The sequence below is a fragment of the Balaenoptera acutorostrata genome, chromosome 3 (genome assembly GCF_949987535.1).
Source record: "Balaenoptera acutorostrata chromosome 3, mBalAcu1.1, whole genome shotgun sequence".
Taxonomy (NCBI): Eukaryota; Metazoa; Chordata; class Mammalia; order Artiodactyla; family Balaenopteridae; genus Balaenoptera; species Balaenoptera acutorostrata.
Genome location: NC_080066.1, coordinates 105,017,802 through 105,042,934, shown reverse-complemented (window position 1 = coordinate 105,042,934; position 25,133 = coordinate 105,017,802). Strand labels below are relative to the sequence as shown.

Here is a 25,133-nt window from a genome sequence, read left to right as displayed (position 1 = left end):
TCCAAGCTGCAGACATTTCGTGTGTCATTTCTGATTGTATCCCAAACGTAAGTAGATACTCTCCTTCTACGGAATTGTACCAAAGGTATTGGAAGAAGCCTCCTTAAGATACATTCATTTTATACAGGATTCTGCCCCCAGTAGTAGTGGTATTATTTAATAGTGTACCACAGGAAGTTGGAAGGCATTTGAAGTATTGCTTTGATTATTGTTTGGTTTGGTTTGGTTTTTGAAAAATCCTACCTCATTCTAAAAGGGATTGAGGCTGTTGAATTTGGCCTGCCCCCTCACACCAGGGACAAAACTAAAGTAAATATAACTTAATAGTTTCTGTACAGGAGTTTTCCTTTACCAACCAAAAAAACCTTTAGTGATTGGGATGAATCAGAGCACTGATCAGAGATAGCATTCTGCCTAGAGCTGCTGCTTTCAGTCATTAAAGGATACCATTTTGATATTTTAGAGTGTATCTTTTTGATCTGAATCCCACATCCAGTTATTTTATCCGAACCACTGATAACTTTCTATACTCAGATATTTCACCAATTTTAGGGAAGCCTGAGAGACAGAAGTACCTGGGCAAATTCATGATCTGTGTTGATCACTGTTGATGTTCTGAATGAAATGGTCATGAAGAATTACAGAAAGTGGATCTCCCATGTGAAGAATAGTAGTTATAAGATAATATGGGTGTTGGTTTTTGAAGGCCAGGACCATTGGAAGTCATACTATTTATAGCAGTCTAAATCATCACTATTTATAGATCATTGCAGATAGCAGGCACACCCATTCCCCTTTCTATAATGCCTATTAACTGGTTCTTTAGATAGTAGGTTTATTTTGTACCAAATAAGCAGACGGATAATAGGTTCTCATTATAGAAACTTAATAATTAAGATCATATCTGTATACGCATTTACAGATAAATATATTGTTCTGGTAAGTCCTAATACTAACATCAAGTTTAATTTGGCCAACAGATTTTGTTCAATATACAGAGAAATGTATTTGGCCGAGTCTTAATCACTTCTGCGACTAAAATTATTAACAATTTAAACGCAGTTATTAGAACATTACTCTGCAGCCAATGTTTCTAAGGCAGTCTCTTAATGCCCCTCCTCTTTGCATATAAGTTCACCTTTAAGACTTCTGCTCTCTCTATCTGTAGTCACAGGTAGTTTGGGTCTATTGATGAACTTAGGCCTTTTTAAATAAAAAAAAAAGTTGAAATTCTTCCCTGAATCCTGTTCATTTCCAACTGACTAGCAGTACTCTGTACCGTCAAAGTCAGAACACTGGAAACCTTGCACGTGAAGCATAAGGATTAGAAGCATCTAGAATAGATGCATAACCTATGTTGATCTTATGCTGATATCCTGAGGAGTGAGGTGTCTCCAAAGGATTATCCCAGGAACTCGGAAAATCCAGTCATTCCAAGAATGCATTTTTGCTTCTTTGATTTGGTCAAGATCGCTTCCCTCGTATGAGAGAGAGGGTGGGGGCTGCCTCCAAGCGCATTCAGCACTATTCCACATTTTCTCCCCATCGTGACTGAGGGATACTCTGATCATCTAAAGGAGAGTACATGGGGGCTGCACCTAAGTAGTCCGACAGAACGCCGAAAGGGACTTCAAATTCCTTAAGCGCTCCTTCCTCCTCCCCGCCCTAAGGCACCAGCCCGATCCAAGATGGCTTCCCAGAAACAGGTAACTAAACGTTGTTTTCGTTTAGAGCGCCCCCAACGGCGGGGATCAAGAAAAGATGCCGAGAGATCTGAAAGTCCGTGAACTGAGAGCCGTCAGAGCCGGCCTACCGCCAAATTTTATTTTCAATCAGGCACATTTGTGGTTGCCTCAGCCTTTTAGGCCCTCCCACCCTCAAGAGACTTCCTGGATGGCACTCACACTACCCTGCTGGAAAGAGGCGGGGCGTCGGCCCTGCCATTGGTGGGTGGGAGCGTAGGTGGGCGGAGCAAGGGAGAATGGACTACTAGCAAGCTAGACTGAGCCGAGGGCTGGCCATGCTCCGCCGGAAGGCGCCTTGTTCTCCGAAAGGGTGACTTGAAACGCTGGCTGGAAAGGAAGCACCAGGACTTGTTCAGGTAGGCTTTCCGCTCACGCCCGCCGCTCAGTGCTGGTCCAAGAGTCTTTGCAAAAGCTGAGGCTCTTAGAATTGGCTTCCATAACTCATTCTCCTCCTCGCGCCCCCGCCCTCTGCCCGTCCCCCAGTTGTAAGGGATCAGGTGCTGGGTGATGCTCTGGACTGAACCATTCTCCTTTGTGAGAGGCCGGGGGAGAGGGCGGCTGCCGGGCCGAGGGCCCCGAGTCTGGCCGAGCCGCGAACGGGGCTGCCCCTGCCCTTGTGAAGTTTTTAGGGCTTGTCATTGCATTACTGGGTATCATGTAGATTTGAGGCAGCTCCTTGTTCTCTTTGCCCCTTCAGAGGAGGGAAAACTCCCCGGCTCCGTTTGGTTACTCCATACTTTGGACTCAGAAGTGGGAGGTTAGGGATTTTTTCTTTTTTTTTTAATTGCTTTTTTTTTTTTTTTTTTGCATTTTATCAATAAAGGTGGGTAAGAGAGCATGGGGTGAGCCTGTGCAGATTGTTTTACATTCTTAGGTGTAATTTCTGTGGCTCTTTGGGAGAGCAGAGCAGGCTTTTGGACGTGTTCAGAGATGTGGGAAGAGAGAAGCTCAAGCCTTGCATCTCCATTGACAAGTCTGCAGAGCTCACTGGTTTTCTGTTGCATTATGTAAACTCTTCATTGCCAAAAGACCCCTCCCCCTATCTCGGAGCGAATGCAATTTCTTTATTTACCTGTCTAGTGTCGCAGGAAATTTCCCTGCCATTGCAGCAGCTGTGCAAATGCAGCAGCTTCTACCTTTTAAGGGTCAGTCCTAAATGATTAAGGTCTTAAAGGAAGAGGTAAATAGTGGTGTATAGATGTTTAGTGGGCCAATCTCTTTTCAATGACTGAACACAGTGAGGCGGAAGTCGAAGACTTAGAACTTGATATCTTTTTCTTTTAAAGGATAGACATAGTGGAACGCCCCAAACACCAGAGGAGCTGCATTGTCTGTCTGCTGCACCCTACCATCACACTAGCATCCACAGATTGTTTACTCTTCATGTTGCTCTGAACCTGTCAGTTCAGTCGGGGATTCTCTAACTGGTTATCCTTAGCATCACGTGAGGTCCTATCTGGTGTGGGGCACTTTAGGTGCTAGAAGGTGAGTTTGTGATTTGAATAATGTTCTCTCTTAGTTCGTTAGATAACGTCTTCTGCCTAGGAATTTCTTTTGTATTAATCAACAGATAGTTGTCAGAACAAACTGTGGTCAGCCTCTTAGGGCCAGAACATGGGAAGCTTCTCATTCCAAGTATTTTGGATTATCCCACCCCTTAAAAGAAAAGAAAAATTATGGTAAGGAAAACAACATTTTTCATTTGAGAAGTCAGGTCGCAAGAGTGGTATGCCAGTGGGTCTGCAAGGCAAGATGAAGGACATTGGCCAAAGAGAGGGTAGCTGTGTGTGTAAAGACAGGCTTGGGGGAAGGTTTAAAACTGCAGTAGTAAAGGAGTAGTGGATTGGGATAAGGGATTTGATGGAGCAGTGCATGGGTACTTGCACGGTTGTCACCTTACCCATGTGTGATCTATCCTGTGCATCTGTCCTTTTGAGTGTGTCAGTTCCAAAATTGACAAAATCCATTTAGACATGGATAGACAATGATAGAAATAGAAATCTGCTGAGCTGGTTGTGAATCACCAGGAAACACCTTGTATTTCCTGGGACAGCCTTCTCTGCAGCACCCGCTGGGTGATGGGGTGGAAGAATCTTGGTATTGTGGTAACCACCACTTCAGAGTTTTGCTTGTAACAAGAAAAATTTGCCATTTCATGTGAAGAGTTGAGTTTTTGATAGGTAAGGTAGGATGGCGATGGGGCTTAGTCTTTAAAAGAAACCATTGTATACATCTCCTTTGGAAAGGGTGCGGTATTTCTGGGCAAAACTACCTCTTAAGATTAATTTGTGGGTGCCAAGCACTGTGCTTGCTTACTGAAAGAATGAGATTTGATATTCTCATCTGTGGAAGGACTGTAACATCTTCACAGCATTCAGATGAATACTAAATGCTTTGAAGGTATTGTTTGTCCACAATCCTGCAAGGGTTAAGCTGTCTTCTGAGCTTAGGTTTAGCCTAATACCTGAAGGATAAACAGAAGACAAATATTTTTCTGGACCCTCTACCCTCACTCCTAGAAGTCACTCCACTTCTGGAGCTGCATTTGAGCCAGCCCCTGATCTGTAGATCTTTGCTCGACCTACCCTTGCACTACTGTAACCAGCTTAGTATTTACTATTTTACTTTTAGCATTCAGTCCATTGATAGACTATCGTTTTGTATCTTACTCAGTTTAACTTTTTGTATCTCGTCTTTAATTAATTATTCTCTTTCTCACAGAGTTGGTGCTCTTCCTTTCATCCTTCTGTTACAATTTTGTTCACTTTGCCTTTTGTTTTAATTCACTTACATTGTCCCTTTTTGCATCTGTCTTGAGGTCGTTTAAGAATGCAGAGATCCTAATTTTCAAGATAAACTTCCTTTGGTGCCTAATACCCGAGTAACAGTTGTATTTCTGTTTTTTGTTTTTTGTTTTTTTTTTGGACCGCACAGAGCGGCATGTGAGATCTTAGTTCCCCGACCAGGGATTGAACCCGCGCCCCTGCAGTGGAAGCGTGGAGTCTTAACCACTGGACTGCCAGGGAGGTCCCAACAGTTGTATTTCTATATAACAAAGCTGTTGTGTGAACCATTTACTATTGCCTAAAGGTTTATTTAACCACTTATTACATTTTGAATTTTATCCTGGATAACCTTCCCCCAGCATTAACCTCTGTTTTGTTTTGTGTGTACACTTGTATGAAGTTGTAATTTGGCTCTGTTTTTTGCCTAAAAAACTAATTCATATTGCCTTGAAGATTTTCATTGTCTCTGTATTGCAAAATAAGTCCACCTCTTTGTAGTCTCTGAGATTTGTCATTAAGCTGTTCAGTAGGTAACATTTCTTTTGCCCTTTTATCACCCATCACTTTCTATCCTTCACTAGACTCTTGGTTGTTGAATGACACATGAAGCAAAATGCTCAACTTTAAAATATGTTAATTCTTGCTTTCAGATTGCAGCAGGAGACTTTTAAAAATAAAGCACTTAATTTCTACCCACAAATGTACATTACATGATAATAAAAAGCCTAGCAAGCGTAAACAGAAAGACTGGCATAGATAATTTCTTTGCGTTTACCTTCAGCAGGGATGAATCCAGGAATGTATTCCAAGCAGTAGAGCAGTGTAGGAAGCCTAGACAATGTTCTAGCCTCTTCCTATTCAGACTTTCCAAGTATATTCTCACTAGTTTGTTTGAAAAGAGTTCCCAGAACATGTTCAAATAAAAGTACAAAAAAATTTCAACATCAGACCAAGGATTTTAAACATTACTTACTCTTCTGTGTAATTTGTAAGAAAAGATTGGCTTCGTAACTGAAAGAATGAACCATTCCTGATTTTATTCCCTCAGTACATTTCCAGAGAAATTTATTGTGTATGGCTTCTTTTTATTTGGTATTTTCAGACTTTATTTCATTTTAAAAAGGTAATTAAATGACATACTACTGAAATTACTAGATAATAATAGAACTGTGCTTCTTTCCTCCACTGTATGTCAGCACCCTAAATCTGATAGTTCTAATCCTTTAGGCAATGTCCCAATATTCCAGTAATTAGTAACTCCATAATAACAACACCTTTTTGTTTTGTTTTGTAGTTCTTCTAAAACTATGTCCTTAACTCTCTAAGAATATGTATTAACTGAATTCTTAATTTCACCTGAGAGGAAGGATATTCAAGACCTGTAAAGTCTTCGGGGTTTCTCAAATTGTCTCTCATGGTCATTAGGGAAACCTTTGGAATGTCCTGCCTCCTTTTTTTCCTCCACTGCATACTTTGGGGATACATTATATCTTTAGGGATTATTCCTTTGGGACATGGGTATTCTGAAGTACCCAGTCCCATTAGTGATATGGGAATTTCTCTTTGGTCCTAGAAGAAACCAGTGATTTCAGTAGTTTGGCTGCCTACTTAGAACCAAATCATAATAGAGTTTTGTAATAGAACATGAAAGTCATACTTCACATATTCTATGATTTTCATGTTCTGTTACAGATATCAGATGTATATCAGATATACATCCATCTAAATAAACTGAATGACTGGGAAGATTTTTCAGGATTTTTGAATAGGAGCTACCAAGTTGCATGAACACTGAACTTTCAGTGTTTTATTCTTTTTTTTAAAAAATTAATTAATTAATTAATTAATTAATTTTTGGCTGCATTGGGTCTTCGTTGCTGCGTGTGGGCTTTCTCTAGTTGCAGTGAGCGGGGGCTACTCTTCGTTGGGGTGCGCGGGCTTCTCATTGCGGTGGCTTCTCTTGTGGAGCACGGGCTCTAGGCGCACGGGCTTCAGTAGTTGTGGCGCACGGACTTAGTTGCTCCGCGGCATGTGGGATCTTCCCGGACCAGGGCTCGAACCCGTGTCCCCTGCATTGGCAGGCGGATTCTTAACCACTGTGCCACCAGGGAAGTCCCCAGTGTTTTATTCTTCATTGCTTCCACTCAGTACCCAGTCATTCTTTGTTTATTTACACATTAGTTCTTCTATAAAGTGTAGTGCTTTTGCCTGTTTTTCAGGTATGCCTCCTGTTGGGGGTACCTTTTCCATGAGGAATTAAATATATATGGGTAGTGGTCACTTCCATTCACTGCTTTCCTAAAAGTCATGGGAGTCAAAAATTGAGGTACCTGGGTTTGGGCATGTGAGCTACCAAGGGACAGCCTAGTCAGTTGGAGAACTGTAAGTTCCCACAGGCAGGCATTGTGAAGTAAATGGAGTATTCAGACACTGGCATCGTTCATACAAACACAAAAAATGATTAATTGAATTACCTGCGTGTTGCCCTAGCCACCCGTGCTGGTTGAAGTCTGTTCCGTGGTTTTGAGGTTAAAGGGTTATACTGCTTTCTCAGCACAGTAGTACTAGTCTTTTGATCTTGCCCAGCAGTCCTGCTATTCTAATTATGAAACTTTTGCATCTATTTTAGTATCCCACCATTCTGCTTAGCAGATCAGTTCAGCCCAACCTCTAAGGAGTAATTTTGCTTTGAGAGAAACCTTTAGTGGTACTGTTTTTAAATTATTGGATAGGGAATAATAAACTCCTTTTTATTTGCCTACTGTGTGCCAAACATTGTACATTATCTTTTAATCTTCAGAATAACCCTGAAAATGTATGTGATGTTACTTTCATTTTACAGAAGAGAAAAAATAAGACTTAGTGAGGTTAGATCATTCAACCAGGAGTAGGACTCTGGTCTGTCAGACTTCAAAGCCTCATTCATTATTGTCTCCCTACATTTAGAAATTCATTGCTGACCCCTGTAGGAGAACTGTCTTTGACCACAACATTAGACGAGTAGGCATTCCATAGCCTGTTACAGCTGTCTTTAGCAGTTGTAGAGCCTTGAGAATGTAAAATTTCTTTTTGTCTTTGTATTTGTCTGTTAAAAGGAAAAAAAAAAAAAAGAATAGTTTCTTTTATTTAACTTAGTTATTTTGAAAATAAGATTATGTGAAATACTTGAAGCTCTACAGAGGAAAATCACTTGGTCAGTCTTGCAAATAACTCCATTTTTTAGCCAATGCAAGTCAAACTAGCCAACTGAATTTTCATCAGTCCCGTGTCGCTGGGTCATTTTTTGTGCCTAGAGGCACAAGTGTGATAATAACAGTGTTTCTCCCCTCAGCCACACATACTTTTTTTAGCATAAATGTTGCATTGAAAACAATCCCTCATAAATAATTGAGTAAGAGTTCCCCAGTGGCCTAGTGGTTAGGATTCCGGGTTTTCACTGCTGCGGCCCAGGTTCAATCCCTGGTCGGGGAACATTGTGTAAGCCATGCAGCGTGGCCCAAAAAAAAAAAAAAAAAATTAAGTAAATATTTATATTTTTCTGTTAGGCTGAAAAAATATATGTATACTTGGCCCAATTAAAGTAGGGCATGCAAGGGTGGTGTGGGAGAGCGTAAAGAGGAACAGGACTGTCACCTAAATTATATGTATTATGGGGGGAGGGCAAAATGGGCAAAGGGGATCAACTGTATGGCAATGGATGGAAACTAACTTTGTGGTGGTGAGCACGCTGTAGTGTATACAGAAGTAGAAAAATAATGTTGTACACATGAAATTTATGGAACGTTATAAACCAATATTACCTCAGTAAAAAAAAATTATATGTATCATTATTTGCGCTGGATGTCCAAAAGTGGTGTCACACAAGGTAGATATATTAATGCAGTTAGATATTCCTCATCTAGAACCTAGAATATTATTTTCACCTTGGTGAACATGTGCCAGTGAAGAGGAACTTCTCCAGATCCAGTCTAACTTGACCTCAGGGCAGTGATCCTTAAATATTAGGTTTTTATATTCTGTCTTCAGACTTAGACCAAAACTCCAGAGTTTTACTGGAAAAAAATCTACAATGAGGCTGACTTAAGAATGAATCCATGCCCTATTTTTAAGTCATATGGGTATGGTTTCATCCATTCACTTCTTGCCATAGTTTCAAATTGGCCACCACTGAGGCTTTATGATACCAAGCCTAAAGGAGGTAACTAAAATTTCACTGCTTTCAATAGTGATTACCACACTGTAGAAAATAGTCTTTTATGTGTATTGGATGCAGCTTCTTTTGCTATACCTGAAAGCTGTGTCTGCTACAGGTCCTAGAAAGTGAAGATGCTTAAGATTTTGTGATGCCTCTTCTGAATGTTTCTGGTAGGAAACGTGCCACTGCCTGTTTACTATCTCAGCAGTCTGGAGAAGCCCTTGGTTTTGGTCAGATACCTCCGTATTACCCCTCCACAGCCCCACTCCCACACACCTTTGGCTGGAAGTTGAAAATGCATTCCTTCACAGAAGTACACTGAGTGCCCATTACCACCTGATAAGCCAAGGAAATACTGTAATAAGTCATACACAGGCCTTGCCCTTGTGCAACTTGCATTCTAATATGGGGGTGAGGGAGGATGGATATCAAACAATTAATTATATAATCAGTTATTCAGTCTACTACAAAAGAGAAATTATGGATGTTACAAGAGAATTTATAATAAGGGCATGTAGCTTACACCATAGTATAGTTGGGTGGTTAAGAATGTGACTTCAGAAACCACATTGCCTAAATTTGAATCTGACACCACTTTTCATTAGCCGTGGAATGTTGGGCAAATTGCTTATCTTTTTGTGCCTCAGTTTCGTCATCTGTAAAATATAGTTATTTCAAGTTTAAGAAAATTGAAACTCCTAATGCATTTTCATTGTTTAGAAGAGGGCCAGGTACGTAATGTACATTCAACAAGTTTGGCTGTTTTTTGTCTGGGAGCTCAGGGAAAGCTTTTCTTTGAAATGACGAAGTTGAAATGAGCTTTGAAGGATAAGTAAGAATTAAATAGGCAAAATTGATGGGGAACCAGTTAGAAGGCAATTGCAATAGTCCAGGGAAATGAGGATGGTAAATTGATCCAGAATGGTAGTAGAGGCAGAAGTGGATGGATTTGAGGGATGTTTAGGAAGTAAAGGTAGGATTTTAAAATATTGGATAGGGGTGGTAAGGAAGAGAGTTTCTGGTCTCTACAGCCATGACTGAATAGGAGATGCTGGAGGATGATTACCCTCTGTGTGTGTGCACGCGTGGTGGTGTGGATGGAGGAGACTACCAAGGAATCAGTCTCCTTGAGGTAATAAGCCTCTTATAGGGAGAGTTGGACGAGTGGGTCAGCCAGGGAGACTGGAGAGACTACCAGGAAGAGCTATTGGGTAAGCAAGTGAATAAACAGGCCTGGAGTTCAGATGTCTTGCCCAGAGATACAAATGAGAGACGTAAGTATATAGATAGTTTGTTGAAGAAAATAATGAATTGAGACCTTGTACGTGAATTAGACATTCTTGAAAAGAAAGTATAGAATGAAAATAAAAGAAGGCCTAGGACCAAAGCTTGGTGAACTTCAACAATTAAAGGCCGGTAGAGGAGAAGAATAGCAAAGGAGAATTGGCCAGAGAGGTAGAATGAAAATCAGAAAAGTGTGATGTCCTGGAAGCCATTAGAAAAAAGTGTTTGGGCGGCGGGGGTGTTTCTGAAATCTTTATGACCCTTCCTTGGCGCCCTGAGAGTTTTAATTTAGGTCTCTCATTACTCAAAGTTGGATGCTAGTGACTTAGAACATCTATAGCAGGTTAGGCTGACTGAAGCTGGTTAGTTGAACATGATCTTTAGACGCTAGAATCTAAAGTATAGTTATCCCTGTTTGCTGTAAATTAGATTTAATGTAGAGGAAGCAAGGGCTACAGTGCATATTCAAGCTCAATAGATATTAGCCTGCTGAAATTAATGAATTATTTTGAAGGCCATTCATCTGGGTGGTGATTCCCTCTAAGACTGCCTAGCATCTCCAAGGTAGGTAGAGACACTGGCAAAAACAGTTTTTTTCCAAATAGTCTATCCAGCAACATTCGTTGAGTACCTCCTAGAAATAGCGGTTACATACCAAGAAGTGTGCGAGATGTTTCATTAATCCTCATTAATGGCCCTGTAATTTGAGCCCCCTTTGTACAGAGGAATGAACTAGACTCAGAAAGATTTATTTACTTAGTGGGACAGAAATTTGAACCCAGATCCCTCTGACTTTAAGCTCATCATGCCTCCACATACAAGTATAACTAAAATACGAAGTAGAAGGTAATTATCCCAAAAGAGTACTTAACAAAAATACTATGAAAGCTCATATGAGACTGATTACTCTTAGCTTGACAGTGAAAAGTAGAGATGCATTAAATCCAATGGACATTTTAAAGTTCTTATATTATTGGACATTTTTGCTTTGTTCAATGCAATTGATCGCTCTTTCCCTCGGCAACACTCTACTGTCTTTGCTTCGGTGATATTGCACTCTCTGCTTCTCTAGCTTTGCCTTCTTTACCTGCTTAGTAGGTGTGGCTTATTCCGATTCTTAAATCCTGATGTTCTCTTGGGTTCCTCTTTAGCTTTTTTCACTCTACACCGAAAAATCTCAAATTTGGGGGTTTCCAGCTAAGTTTCTTTTCTAACGCATAGTGTTTAAAACATTTTAAAAAATTAGTTGTCTGCATTTAAAACCCAGAAGATTTACATAAAACTCTGTATTTCTGGCTTTTGAAAAACCTGAAGTTCTCTCTCAATCTTGGATGTGTGTTTCCATATGGCAACACTTAACTAGAGCTGAGTAGCAGCTGCTCTGTTTGGAATGGACATCCAGTTCTTCACAGACCCCTCACATTCTCTGTTGTCTCCCCAACAGTATTGGTGCAGTGTTTCATATACTAGCTCTTCTCTTCATACTCCCCGAGTAATCTCCACTCTTAAAACTACTATTTTGATACTGATAACTCTGTCACCAAGCCAACTTTTATATTCATAATCCAACCTTCTATTGAATATCACTACTTAACATGCTATAGGCAACTCAGACTAAACATGGCTGAACTCATCTTTCCCTGTAAACTCTAAGTTTTACCAATTTTTATCCCCTAAGTATTATTCCGCTCTGGCCTTTCCTTCCCATCATTACCTTTTGAACCACATTGCTATGATTCAGGCTCTAATCATCTTGTTGGTTGCAAACAACAGAAATCATCTTTTGGCTAACTTAAGCAGAAGGGGAACATATTCGAAGGATATTGTGTGGCTCACAAAATCAGTGGGAATGCTAGAGAACCTGATTTAGAAAATGATCTGAAACCAAGGGAAGTTGGAAACATGGAGAACGTGGCCAGGATCATACCACTGAACAGTCTGTTTATGATGCTGCAGAATTCCAGTGTCTGACATTGCTGAATATTGTCTAACTGGTTGGTTCTGGATCTTTGTATTACCACTGCAAAGTCAAGGTTTTCCACAGGAGTGTCCACTTAGACTAGGCTAGGTCATGTGCGTACTTCTTCTCCGACAAGAAGAGGAGATGGGACTCTGCCCCTCATTTCAGTACCCCCACCCACCCATCCCAGCTCTATAGTGGGGATTAAGATCCACTCTTCCATTGAAGACTTTTAACCTTGTGCTATTCTCCCAATAAAGGAAGGGGGAAGCAAGAAAAAAAAAACAGCAAGCATCCACAATACAACTCTTTTCTGGACTACCACAGCAGCCTCCTGACTACTTCTGTGTCCTCTGTTCCATCATCCCCCAAATCTATCCTCTATCCAGCAGCCAGAGTTAGCTAACTAAAATGCATTTCTGATTATGTCGTTTCATGTTTCAGTGGCTCCTCATCCACCTAGAAGAAAATGCTTTAACATGGCGTTCAAGGCTTCTTCCTTGAAGGGTCTGGCCCTTACCTATCCCTTCAATCTTATCTCCCTCTGATTTCTTCTTTGTGATTTACACTTTAGCAAGACTGAACTTCAGAGCTACTTAGAGTTTCCTCTACACGTCTCATGGCTGTTTTTCATTGCTGTGCTTTGTTTTGCCTTTCCTCTTACTGTCCCTGTTGGCTGAATACCCCTTTCTTGTAGCCCACCTTACCTTCCCTAGTTAACGCCTCCTCATCCTTTAAGAAACTTGCTTGATACCTTTTTCTCCTAGTTTATTAAGTCCCTTTCATCTGTGTTCCTGAAATAGTCACTACTGTCATAGTCCCTACTCTTCACCCTCTCCCCACATGTATACACAAATGTACTCCTACCTGTTGTAAGTTCTTTGAGGGTAGAGATTGTCTTATTCATCTTCGGTTCTCTTACACTACCTTACACTACCATATTACTTCATATATTATATTCTCAATAAATGTCGAGATAATGAAGAGGCATTTGATATAGATCTTAAAGGATAAGTAAGATTCTGATAAGACAAAGAAATGAAATAAGGATGACATAATTTGAAGGCAAGTGTATTAGCTAGGCCCAGATGAGAAAAAATATATGACAATATTAAGTTGTCTTTTTTGGCCAGCATGTAAGTGTGTACGTAGAAGAATAGTGGGAATAAGACTAGAAAAGCAGGGAGTTTCCTGGCGGTCTAGTGGTTAGGACTTGGTGCTTTCACTGCTGTGGCCCCGGGTTCAATCCCTGATCGGGGAACTAAGATCCCACAAGCCACAGGACATGACCAAAAAAAAAAAAAAAAAAGACTGGAAAGGCAAAATGTGGTCTTAAGAATTATGTCTTAAGTAACAGGGAACCTTTAAAAGTTTTTAAGCAGGAGACTGATTTGGCCATACTGTGTTTTAGGAAATTAATCTGGTAGCAGAAAGAATTAGTAGGGGGAGAGATCAGCTATGAGGCTTCTTTCTCCTACACGAGCTGCATAAATAAAGAAATGGCTGCAGAAATAGAGGAGTGAGATATATGAATCCTGACTTTGCCACCTAGTTTCATGGTTGAATCACTCAACTCTAAGCCTCCGTTTTCTCTTGTACAACGAGAGGACTGACTTGATATGATTGGGAAGTCTTTGCCAGCTCCAAAATCTGTGATATATTTATAGGAGAGCCTATGGGACTTGGCAAATGATTGGACGGTGGATACAGGAAGAGGTTTCAGAGGCACCTTTGAGGTTTTGAGCCTGAGTGAATGGGAAAACAGTATTGCTGTTTACAGGAGTGGGGATTGGGTGTCCCTAGCATTAGTGGTAATGCTAAGATCTTTAAAAATAGGAGCTCTAAGGCCAAGTTGATCTTCTTCCTAGTTTGTAGACTAGAGCACAGAAAATAGGATTTCAGTGTTGAGGGTGGTTACATTTCAGGGGAAATTAGTGCTTAGGACATATGCAGCTGTTTTTATTAACAGATTACTTTGGGGTATTTAAGCTTGTACCATCATTCTGGGGTTGACCACCCTCGGGCATTTGAGTGGTCTCAAGTGGCATTGCAAAGTGGACACTGGCCCATATGTCATATGGGCTGAGTTTCTAGAGAAGTGAGGTGAGGGTCAGAGACCAGGTTTGGGGGTGAGGAGTGGGTGTGTATTTTGGAGGGGAGGGCGCTGGGAATTGTTCGTGGGTACCTGCGATTACTTTCTAGAGAGTGATACTGCTGCCCAAGGGTTGGAGTATCAAGAATGCAGTTTGGCTTGTGGCAGAGAGAGCGCTTTATCTTTTAAGAGTAAAAGGCCCCATGTTCCAGCAACTGGGCTGACTCACTTCCATGATGGACGGAAGATTTGGCCCCTTTTAATGGGTCGTGGGATAAGGTGCAGTCACTACAGCTGAGGAGTTGACAGTGCTGCTAGGAGGCAGGGGATTCAGAGGGAGGCGGAGTTGGCCTAGTGTGGAAGGAACCCTCCCTCCCGAGTTTACGCTCTTTGGTGTGCAGAAAACAGTGTAGGTGGTGGGGGAATTTAATCGCCAGCACTAGTTTCCCGAAGCTTGGGACCGTTCCGCTGGCCAGGATCCTTTTTTTTTTCAAGCAAGCTGCAGGCTTCGCTTTGGCCCTGGAAACCGGATAGGCCTCTCCGTGCGCTCTCAACCTAACCCCGCGGTGGCGGGGGAGGAGGGAGCTCTGTCTAGTCCCGCCCATTGCGCTGTTTTGCGTGTTCGCCCCTGTGGTGAGTGGCAGGGGAGTTTAGCCAATGAGGACGCGGGGCGGGCAGGAGCATCAAGTTAGGCTGCGCAGGAGGAGGGGGAACTGGTGCTGGAGAGACAGCGAGAGGGGCGAACCGGCCCCCCACGGCCGCTGCAGGTAAAGGCACCTCTCTTACCTTGCTGGGGTGAGGCATAGCTCTTTTTCTACTTAAGGGCTAATCGGGCCTTCCCGCCTGTAGCCTCCACCCTCACATTGCTCCCACCCGGGCATCCACACCCCCCCACCCCGCATCTTCCCGTCTTGGCCATCCCCACCCTGGAGGGCACCCCGCTAGCTCACTCCCTCAAGAGCATGTACCTCACCTCCATTTTGGGGGCTCCAGTTGCCCGACATCTCCCGCCTCTGCTGTGTGGGCCTTACTGGCACCAGCCCTGGCAGTATGAGCAGGTACTGTACCCGGGTCCCCGCCACCCCCGCCCCCAGTCGCGTCTCCCTCTCCATCAACCCCGCACTTCCTTACCTTGCCCCTTCCCTTCCACATGAGTACATATAATTTCTGTAGTTTCTCCTTTACCCCTTGAACATACGTACATGCTTTTAGCATTCATAGTTGCCTATTTTGCTTTCCCTGTTTATTCAGAAGGACTCACTTTACCAGCCATGTTTGCCCCAAATGTCCATACTCCTGATTGAGGTTTGAGTGCTTTTTTCGGTAATTGGGAAAACAAAAACAGAGTAGCCGCACATTTGGAATTGAGAATGGTGAAGATAGAGAAAATGGCCTAGGATCTCGATCTTCGTGAGGAGAATCTCCTGAGTGGCTCCAAGTTAATAGCTCTATTTCTTATGGTCTGTGTCCTTCCATCCTGATCCTTTGCTGACCCTAAATTGTGATTCCATTCACCTTGGATGTTTATTTCCCATTTCTTTATAAGATGTGAGACCCTTTGGGTTTCACAAATGTCTCCATGGTACAGTTTTTAAATCCTCCTCTTTTAAAATTATGTTGGTGATTTTCATTTTAAGCCTTCTGATTTATTTTATTTTCAAGGGATTTCTTCAAATTGCTTCTACCCATCATGTTTCCATATCGTGTTTATGTCTGTCTGCCTGCCTGCCTGCGCTGATTCTCTTGAAAGGATACAGTTTCCAATAACAAGATTAATACTTTGAAGTAAAATAGTTTGTTCTTTGAGCAGTTAGAGGTTAAGTGGGCATGGCTGCTACTTTCTAAAAGTGCATATTAACCCCCCAGAAAAGATCAGTTTTTGTCAATATGGCATTCATCTGTTATCTTCTAAGAGGATGGACAGTACAGAGAAATCTGTAAAGGGAGAATGGATGTCTGTAGTTCAGTTTATATAATTTTATGTCTTAGACAGCTGGACTAATTTCTGTTGCAGTGTTTCTCATCCGTCATAAACAATATGATAAACTCCCTTTTGAGAGACCATAAGAAATCTTACCCCATCACAGAGATGTCGATAATGCTTCCAAACCAGGCATACTTCTTTCTCTGCCCCCCGCCCCTGCCCATGTTGTCTTTTACAGATCCTCACAGGCCAAGAGATATTGTCCAGTTTTATTGAATATAAATAACCTAAACAATGAGATGTTTTCCTTTTCCATTTGACAAATATAAAATTATAACACCGAACGCACATTTTCAAACTTTGCATACCTTCCATCTCCCAGTTGAGAATCACTGCTTTGTTGAAAGGTATGGGGAGATTGACATGGAAAAGTATAGAGTAGAATTAAAACTAACTCCTTTATGATTGGACAGACAAGTTGTTATTGAAATGGGCAAGGGTAGGGAGACACGTTAAAATAAGAACAGGAGAGTTGGGACTCTAGATTTCTAAGAAAACCCAGAAGAACTACATTAAAGATGATAAAGCTGCAAAAAAACATCAGTTTATATTTATTTCAAGGGAAGGGAGTAGTTTCTCCTTAAAGAAGACGATGGGATGAAGGGCTTTATATATAAAGAATTTCTCTGGCTTGTTATTTGGAAGTTTTAGATGGGTGGCCTTGGATTTTAACCTTAACTTACTAGTTAGTTCTACTTCTCCCCCTCCCCCTTCCCCCCCACCCCAAGGTTTTCTGTTGTTAGTCTACTCATTAGTTTGGAATTATGGAAAGTGATTAAGTGCAACCATCAAGCTCTGTCTTTCCTTTTGAGCATATACATATGTTCCTCTTTGGGACAGTGGTAGGTGAAGACTGACTTTTCATTCTCAATATGATTAAAGTTTGCTATGATTTCTTTATCTAGGCAGTTGCTTTACTTAGGGATATATTAAGGGTTTCGTATATTTGAATGCTTAACATCTATTTATTTATTTATTTAATTTATTTATTTATATTTGGCTGCATTGGGTCTTCGTTGCTGCACACAGGCTTTCTCTAGTTGCGGTGAGCGGGGACTACTTCACATTGCGGTGGCTTCTCTTGTTCCGGAGCACAAGCTCTAGGCACGCGGGCTTCAGTAGTTGTGGCTCACGAGCTCTAGAGTGCAGACTCAGTAGTTGTGGTGCACGGGCTCAGTTGTTCTGTGGCATGTGGTATCTTCCCGGACCAGGGCTCAAACCCATATCCCCTACATTGGCAGGGGGATTCTTAACCATTGTGTCACCAGGGAAGTCCAACATCCATTTATTTTAATTACTAGGGTTTGAACCATGGAAAGAGAATTCTACCAAGCTCATCTACCATGGGGTAGATGAACTTGGTAGAGTAGGCCAGACATGGGTATAGCCAGGATAACCCATAAGTAGGAATAGATGGAGGGGTGAAGAAAGTTGGACATATGTTTGGAGAAGGTTTATTCTTTTGAGAGTCAAGGACAACTTAAAGATGTGAGTTAAAAAAGAAGCTGGAGACTAGGATTAAAAAAATTGTACAAGATGAATTAGGTCAGTAGAGGTGAGTTGATGGGATGGGACTAAGAAGTAGTGAGACTTGATGCTGTGGCATTAAGTCAGTGGTGAGGGTTTTAAATTATTGGGCCCCGACTGACCCAGGAGAAGCAGAAATTTGGCCCAAAAATTGGGAAGGGAGATAAATGATAAGTGCATTGACCTTTAAAAACTTATACTTGAGTCATATGGAAGTAAGGAAATATTTCAGAAGCTATTAGCCTCGTTTCTCCCATTAAAAAATGAGATCTCTCTCTCTCTCTCTGACATTGGGCTGTTGTGGAGGGAAGGAAGAGCATTTGGGTGAATAAATAGCAAGGAGTCCTGGAAAGGACAAAATACCCCATGGAAGAAAAGGCAGGTTATAAACTATTATCAGCATAAACTTTTAGTTAGTGCAAACTTTTTTTTTTTTTTAATAGGGAGCATTTTCTTTTTTCAAATTTTTTTTATTTATTTATTTTATTTATGGCTGTGTTGGGTCTTCGTTTCTGTGCGAGGGCTTTCTCTAGTTGTGGCAAGTGGGGGCCACTCTTCATCGCGATGCGCGGGCCTCTCACTATCGCGGCCTCTCTTGCTGCGGAGCACAGGCTTCAGACGCGCAGGCTCAGTAATTGTGGCTCACGGGCCCAGTTGCTCCGCGGCATGTGGGATCTTCCCAGACCAGGACTCGAACCCGTGTGCCCTGCATTGGCAGGCAGATTCTCAACCACTGCGCCACCAGGGAAGCCCAGTGCAAACTTTCACTGTAGTTTTTTTGTGACACTTAACTGTTAGATATTTAGTGTAACTTCTCTGACAGTGAATAGGAGGTGAAAGATAATAGGTGGCAAAGTAGGGCATAACTAGAAAAAAGCTGATGGTAGTGTTGAGAAAATCTAAAATTATTGAGTAGATTTTCATTAAATTAAGAAATATCCATAACTTTAAAAAAAATAAATTTATTTATTTATTTATTCATTTATTTAGTTATGGCTGCATTGGGTCTTCGTTGCTGCATGCAGGCTCTTCTCTAGTTGTGGTGAGCGGGGGCTACTCTTCATTGCGGTGCGCAGGCTTCTCATTGTGGTGGCTTCTCTTGTTGCGGAGCACGGGCTCTAGGTGCGTGGACTTCAATAGTTGTGGCACGCAGGCTCAGTAGTTGTGGCTTATGGGCTCAGTAGTTGTGGCACATGGGCTTAGTTGCTCCACAGCATGTGGAATCTTCCCGGACCAGGGCTCGCACCCGTGTCCCGTGCATTGGCAGGCGGATTCTTTTTTTTTTTTTTTTTTAAAGTATTTGTTTATTTATTTATTTATGGCTGTGTTGGGTCTTCGTTTCTGTGCGAGGGCTTTCTCTAGTTGTGGCAAGCGGGGGCCACTCTTCATCACAGTGCGCGGGCCTCTCACTATTGCGGCCTCTCTTGTTGCGGAGCACAGGCTCCAGACGCGCAGGCTCAGTAGTTGTGGCTCACGGGCCCAGCCGCTCCGCGGCACGTGGGATCTTCCCAGACCAGGGCTCGAACCCGTGTCCCTTGCGTTGGCAGGCAGATTCTCAACCACTGCGCCACCAGGGAAGCCCAAGGCAGGTGGATTCTTAACCACTGCGCCACCAGGGAAGTCCTATCCATAACTCTTCTGATCACCATTTTGAGTTACTTTGGGGCAGGTATTAGATAGGAGAGGCTGGAATGAGCTGGTGGAATAGTTTAACCAGGAGTGGGAAGTGATAGGGACCCTGGTTGAGATGTGAAGGGTATACAATTACTGAAGCTAGGAAAATCTTGTTTAACATTGGTGGAGATGCCATGTATGCTTTGTAATTTTGACCAATGTGCCAACTACTGATGAGTGTGTCCTCTTATCTATGTCTGATTTTCTGGGCTACTTACCCACATTATATTGTTTTGCAAGGATAACTGGAATGGGTTAAGGAAAGGGGAAAAAAGTTTGGGGGTTGTGTGGAAGGGCCTTCTTCAGTCAAGTCTGTACTGTGTCACTGACAAATTTCTTCTCTGATATCTTCTAAAAGTTAGGAGAAATGGTGTTATCAAGCAAGGCTTTCCTGGATTGACAAATACTGATATCCTATACAAAGAGCAGATACTACATTTTCATATAGTTTAGTTAGGTGGTGATGTACTTATAATTCCTTGTCTTAGTTTTTCCTTTTCCCAGCATTTTATGAACTTAAAGCCCCAGATGTGGATTTAGTAAACATAATTTCAGTTATTTGTAGGACAGTTTTTCAAGATAGGAAGTATTCTACTGTCTCATCTTGGAATCAGGGAATAACAGTTAGTTTCTCTAAGAACTGAATGGTTCATTCCAGACGCTGCAAGCAAATACTTTAATTCATTAAATTTTTTTTGAGTAGCTATTGTGTATGTGATATTCTTCTGGTTCTTTAGGGATCCACAGATGAATAAGACGTGGTCCCCACCATTCAGGAACTCTTCTTTCTCGGGGAAAGAGGAGCTGGGCCACCATGCAGGGTTGTGCAAGGTGTGCATTACACGTGTTCACTATCATCATAGATAATATGTTTAGTATGACAGTTTTCCAGCAGATGGCAAACAAGTGTCTTGAGTAGGCAGCTTTTTACAATGTGCACAAAGGAACCTTTTGGGCCTTCAGAGGAAATGGACAAGAAACTTACCATTTTAATAAAATGTTAAATATAAGTCCTTTAAATAAGGTGCAGACAACGCTGTGGCTATTTAAAGGAGGTGAAGGGACCAAGTCATCACAAATTGCTCACCTTATGGAGGTTCAGGGCTCACCTTGTGGAGTAGAAGACCTTTGAGGGTGTCAGAGATTTGAGCTGGAAGAGAAGTTTGGGAGGAGCGTGGTGGGGATGTTCCAGGAAGAAGCTACAGCACAATAGGCAAAGTCATGCAGATAGGAGTGCCATTAAGGGAACCGTATTGTCCAGTTGGACTGGATTGTAGGGTATATATAGGAAGTGATGAGAGCATAGGAAGTGATGAGACTGAAAGTTGGGAATATAAACTAGAAAGAAATTGTAGAATTCTTTGAATCTCTTGCAAAGGAAGTTTTTGATCTTAAATGTGAGAAAGTGGGGAGGGGACGTCGTAACAGAAACACTATGTATAGATTCATTGATAGGTTAAGTAGAATAAAGTTTGTGAAACTTCCTGGGTAAGATTATACTGTAAGCTTGGTTAAAGGTGGTTATTTTTGCCAGTAGTCAGTAAAAGTATCTAAAATACAAGGGAAACTTACAAAATACAGTATATCCAGAAGCCTTTAGCTATATTCACTGAAGTATTGCTGGTGTATTGTTAAGTTCTGTCAACTTACGAACCTGAAATAGAAGGTGAATGAATGTTAAATTTCCTGATCTCTACCTAAGAATGATAATTGTAAAAAGAAATGGACAGAGATAGCTGAATGATCTTGACAGACAGAAGCTTCAAAGTGTGTAAGAACCCCAAAAGGGCGTTAGATTGTTTCTTTTTTTCTTTTTTAGTTTTAGTTTTAAAGCAGAAATGTGGATGTTCTTTCCACTGTGTCTCTGTCCTCAGATTACCTCACATTTTCCTCTTCTCTTATTATTTTGATGCTATTTGAAATTAAGGCTAGAAATTTTCCCTGAGGTCACCTACTTTGCTTATTTGTCATTTGTCTTCCTACAACAGGAGTTCCACCATCTTCCTCTGAAGACCTAGCCATCTTGCTCCATGAAGGTCAGGACAATCTGACATGCACTTGTTTCTTGCCTCTTTACCTGAAGAGTAGTCCTCTTCCATTGTGTACATTTTTTTCTTAATAGGGGAGGGGAGGGGAGAGCCATTACCCCCCCTCCCCTTCCCTCCCTAAACCTTGGGGAAGTAACCCCCATTGCTTTCCCAAGATGGCAGACCCCATCATGGATCTGTTTGATGACCCAAATTTATTTGGCCTGGACTCTCTTACTGATGACAGCTTCAATCAGGTTACACAAGACCCTATTGAGGAAGCCCTTGGACTGCCAAGCTCTCTGGACTCCTTGGATCAGATGAACCAGGATGGTGGAGGTGGTGATGTGGGGAATTCATCAGCAAGTGACTTGGTCCCCCCACCAGAGGAAACAGCCCCCACAGAACTTCCCAAAGAATCGACAGCTCCAGCTCCAGAATCTTTAACCTTGCATGATTATACCACTCAGCCCGTCAGCCAAGAGCAGCCAGCCCAACCTGTCTTACAGACACCGACGCCAACGTCAGGACTTTTGCAGGTCTCCAAGAGCCAGGAGATCCTGAGCCAAGGGAATCCTTTCATGGGTGTCTCTGCCACAGCTGTCCCTTCCAGTGGTGCTGGCGGGCAGCCACCTCAGTCAGCCCCTAAGATTGTTATCCTTAAGGCCCCGCCCAGCTCCTCAGTCACTGGTGCCCACGTGGCACAAATTCAGGCCCAAGGTATCACCAGCACAGCTCAGCCCCTCGTGGCTGGCACAGCCAATGGTGGAAAAGTCACTTTTACCAAAGTGCTAACCGGCACTCCCCTTCGACCTGGTGTTTCCATTGTCTCTGGTAATACAGTGTTGGCCGCCAAGGTCCCTGGGAACCAGGCTGCTGTTCAGCGCATTGTCCAGCCCAGCCGACCAGTAAAGCAGCTGGTCCTACAGCCAGTTAAGGGTTCAGCTCCTGCTGGAAACCCTGGGGCCACAGGGCCCCCACTGAAGCCTGCAGTTACACTGACCTCTACACCTACCCAGGTGACTTGAGTGAAAGGGGGAGGTGAATTTTGGTTTAGTAGAGGGCCCAGCAACTGTGTGAGAGCAAGTACAGGAGAGCTGTCTCTAGGAAATCCTGTTTAAATTCCATCTTTACTTTTTATCAGTTAGTATTGACAGCAATGTATTTGTTACTTACTAGGTGGAAGCAGTTAGTGTTAATGTATTTTTTTTGAGCTCTTACTACATATCTACACTGTGCCTAGCTGGTGCTGAACAAGATAGACACAGTCCCTGTCCTTGCAGAGCTCACAGTCTGCCAGGAAATACAGACCTTAAACAAGAACTCATAATAATGTGTGATATAAAGTTATATGAGTAATATAGGATGCAATGGGAACAAGAATCATTTTTGGAAAACTACATTTATTTATATTTGCAAGACTTACGGAAGCTCTGTGTATCTCTCCCCTGTTGTTATTACTAAGATTGTCCTCCTCTGACTTTGCCCAGTGAAAAGGCTAGTTTCTAGTATAAGAAAATAGAGGCTCTAGTCTCTGAATCAAGGGCCAGAAGGGTTTGGGGGGAGGGGAAGACAGTATTAAGATAAGTAGCATTGGTGGAGGAAGCTATAAGGAGGTGGATTTCAGTTCAGTATAGACTTTTATTCTAATAGATTTCCAGAAAATGGAATGACCGCCATAGAAATAGAGCGAGCCTCCCAACAGTTTTTCCAGAACAGGCTTGATACCCACTGGGCAGAGGTTATATAGAAAAGATCTTATCAGGAAAGAGAGGAGGATGAACAAAAGGAATTATACTGTGTTTTCTGACCCTCAGCTTTTGTAACTCTAGGATGAGGAAAACTGGTTTGAATATTAAGGGGTCTGCCATTCTTTAATGTTCTACCTCTCTTGCAATTTCCTTTCTTCACTCTAGGGTGAATCGAAACGCATCACGCTGGTCCTCCAGCAGCCACAGTCTGGAGGTCCCCAAGGACACCGGCATGTCGTGCTGGGGAGTCTGCCAGGCAAGATAGTGTTACAGGGCAACCAGCTGGCGGCCCTGACGCAAGCCAAGAATGCCCAGGGGCAGCCGGCCAAAGTAGTGACTATCCAGCTGCAGGTGCAACCGCCACAGCAGAAGATCCAGATTGTACCGCAGCCTCCGTCGTCGCAGCCACAGCCCCAGCAGCCATCCTCAGCCCAGCCAGTGGCTCTTTCCTCTGTGCAGCAGGCTCAGATAATGGGACCAGGGCAGGGCCCGGGACAGAGACTTTCAGTACCGCTCAAGGTGGTGCTGCAGCCCCAGGTGAGACTTCCGTAGTTAAGAAGGGAAACACATCCCTTAGTCCCTGGCTGTTCCCCTCGGCAGTCACTCACTGTTGAACGTGGGGCCAGTCTAGGTTCATACCTCTGAAGTGACATGCAGACTTTTATTTCCTTCACCCGTGGAAACCTTGTTGTAATTACGTCATGAAAAGATTTGAGGGTTATTATTGGGTTTGGGATCAGAGATGACTTATCTGGTAAATTGTCTTTGAACCGTTTCATTTACAATCTTTTCTTAATGTTCTTGTGAAATAAAAATGACTGGAAATATCCTCTCATTTGAAACATTAAAGAAGTAGCCTTAAAGAGGTCAAGTGATTGTCCTTCCTCTCACCCCCAGGGAGATGAAGGTAGGCCAAGAGTAGAATTTGTATTTTTTTACCTTTAGCCTAGAGACCAGCGTTGGCTGTATTGTTTGAAAATTTTCTGGAATTATGGAGATGAGTATTGACATTAGGAGCATGGCTAAAGGATATTGAAGGTTAATTTGGCACAGTTCTTGCCTTTTCTCATCCGCACCCCACCAAAAAATACTTTTTTTTTTTTGGAATGTGTCTCTAGGTTCAGTAAGACTTGGTCTGAGTCTGGTTCTTGAGGAATTAGAGAACTGACGTTTGTAGCCTACCTGCTTCAGAGTTGTTTTTTATTCAGGTTATTTAGCTACAAGCATGTTGAAATTCTAGTGTCTTTATTTCTGTAGGCCGGCTCTTCCCAAGGGGCCTCTTCTGGACTCTCCGTAGTTAAAGTTCTAAGTGCCAGTGAAGTGGCAGCTCTCTCCTCACCAGCAAGCTCTGCTCCTCATACGGGAGGCAAGACGGGAATCGAGGAAAACCGTAGGCTGGAGCACCAGAAGAAGCAAGAGAAAGCAAATCGGATTGTAGCAGAGGCCATTGCTAGGGCCCGTGCCCGGGGCGAACAGAACATACCTCGAGTCCTGAATGAGGATGAGTTGCCTAGCGTTCGGCCTGAGGAGGAAGGTGAAAAGAAACGCAGGAAGAAGAGCAGTGGGGAGAGGCTCAAGGAAGAAAAGCCAAAGAAGAGCAAAACATCTGGTACCTCCAAAACCAAGGGCAAGAGTAAGCTAAAGTAAGTACCACCCTTTGCTCTTTTGACGGAACATTTGAGGATAGTGCGTACATTTTAAAATTCGTGTTGTATTCAGCAGCTACAAAGTTCAAGGTGATCTCTCTATCATAGAAGATAATATGGCCTTTCTTTTCTCTGTCCCAAGTGAATACCAAGGCACGGGAAAGATAGCCAGTCTTGTGTTAGGGGTTACATTTAAAAGCTGTGCCTGTGTTTTTCTATATTCTTCCCGATTTTGTTTCACCATAGTGTGGAAGACTTCTCACTAGCCCCCTACCACCCACACCAGTAAAAGAGAGCTGCTGTAGACATAGCTGCCCTGTTCTTACATTTCATCTGTGAACTGGAGAAGATTTCAGCAACCACTGTCAGCCTTAAGCAGTCTTGACAGAACCATGGCTTGCCACATAATTCTTGTCACAATTGACAAGAATTCCTTCCGTGTCTTGTAGCTTCACTCCTTCC

At 42.5% G+C, this 25,133-nt stretch overlaps 1 protein-coding gene across 10 annotated transcripts in view; it reads left to right on the top strand.

Moving 5' to 3' along the window:
* Window positions 1-1,983: 1,983 nt before the first annotated feature.
* Window positions 1,984-25,133, top strand: part of CHD8 (chromodomain helicase DNA binding protein 8) — a 57,181-nt gene continuing 34,031 nt past the window's right edge. For 4 of the 10 annotated variants that reach the window (XM_007180513.2, XM_028166022.2, XM_057544542.1 and 1 more), the window contains exons 1-4: window positions 14,759-14,829; window positions 21,236-22,293; window positions 23,191-23,562; window positions 24,283-24,668. In XM_007180513.2, coding sequence (XP_007180575.1) covers window positions 21,451-22,293; window positions 23,191-23,562; window positions 24,283-24,668 — 1,601 coding nt within the window. In that variant the 5' untranslated portion in view covers window positions 14,759-14,829; window positions 21,236-21,450. Of the gene's footprint in view, window positions 2,102-3,031; window positions 3,231-14,755; window positions 14,830-21,235; window positions 22,294-23,190; window positions 23,563-24,282; window positions 24,669-25,133 lie in introns of those variants that run through there. The other 6 variants (XM_028166025.2, XM_028166019.2, XM_057544541.1 and 3 more) reach the window with 6 other exon arrangements.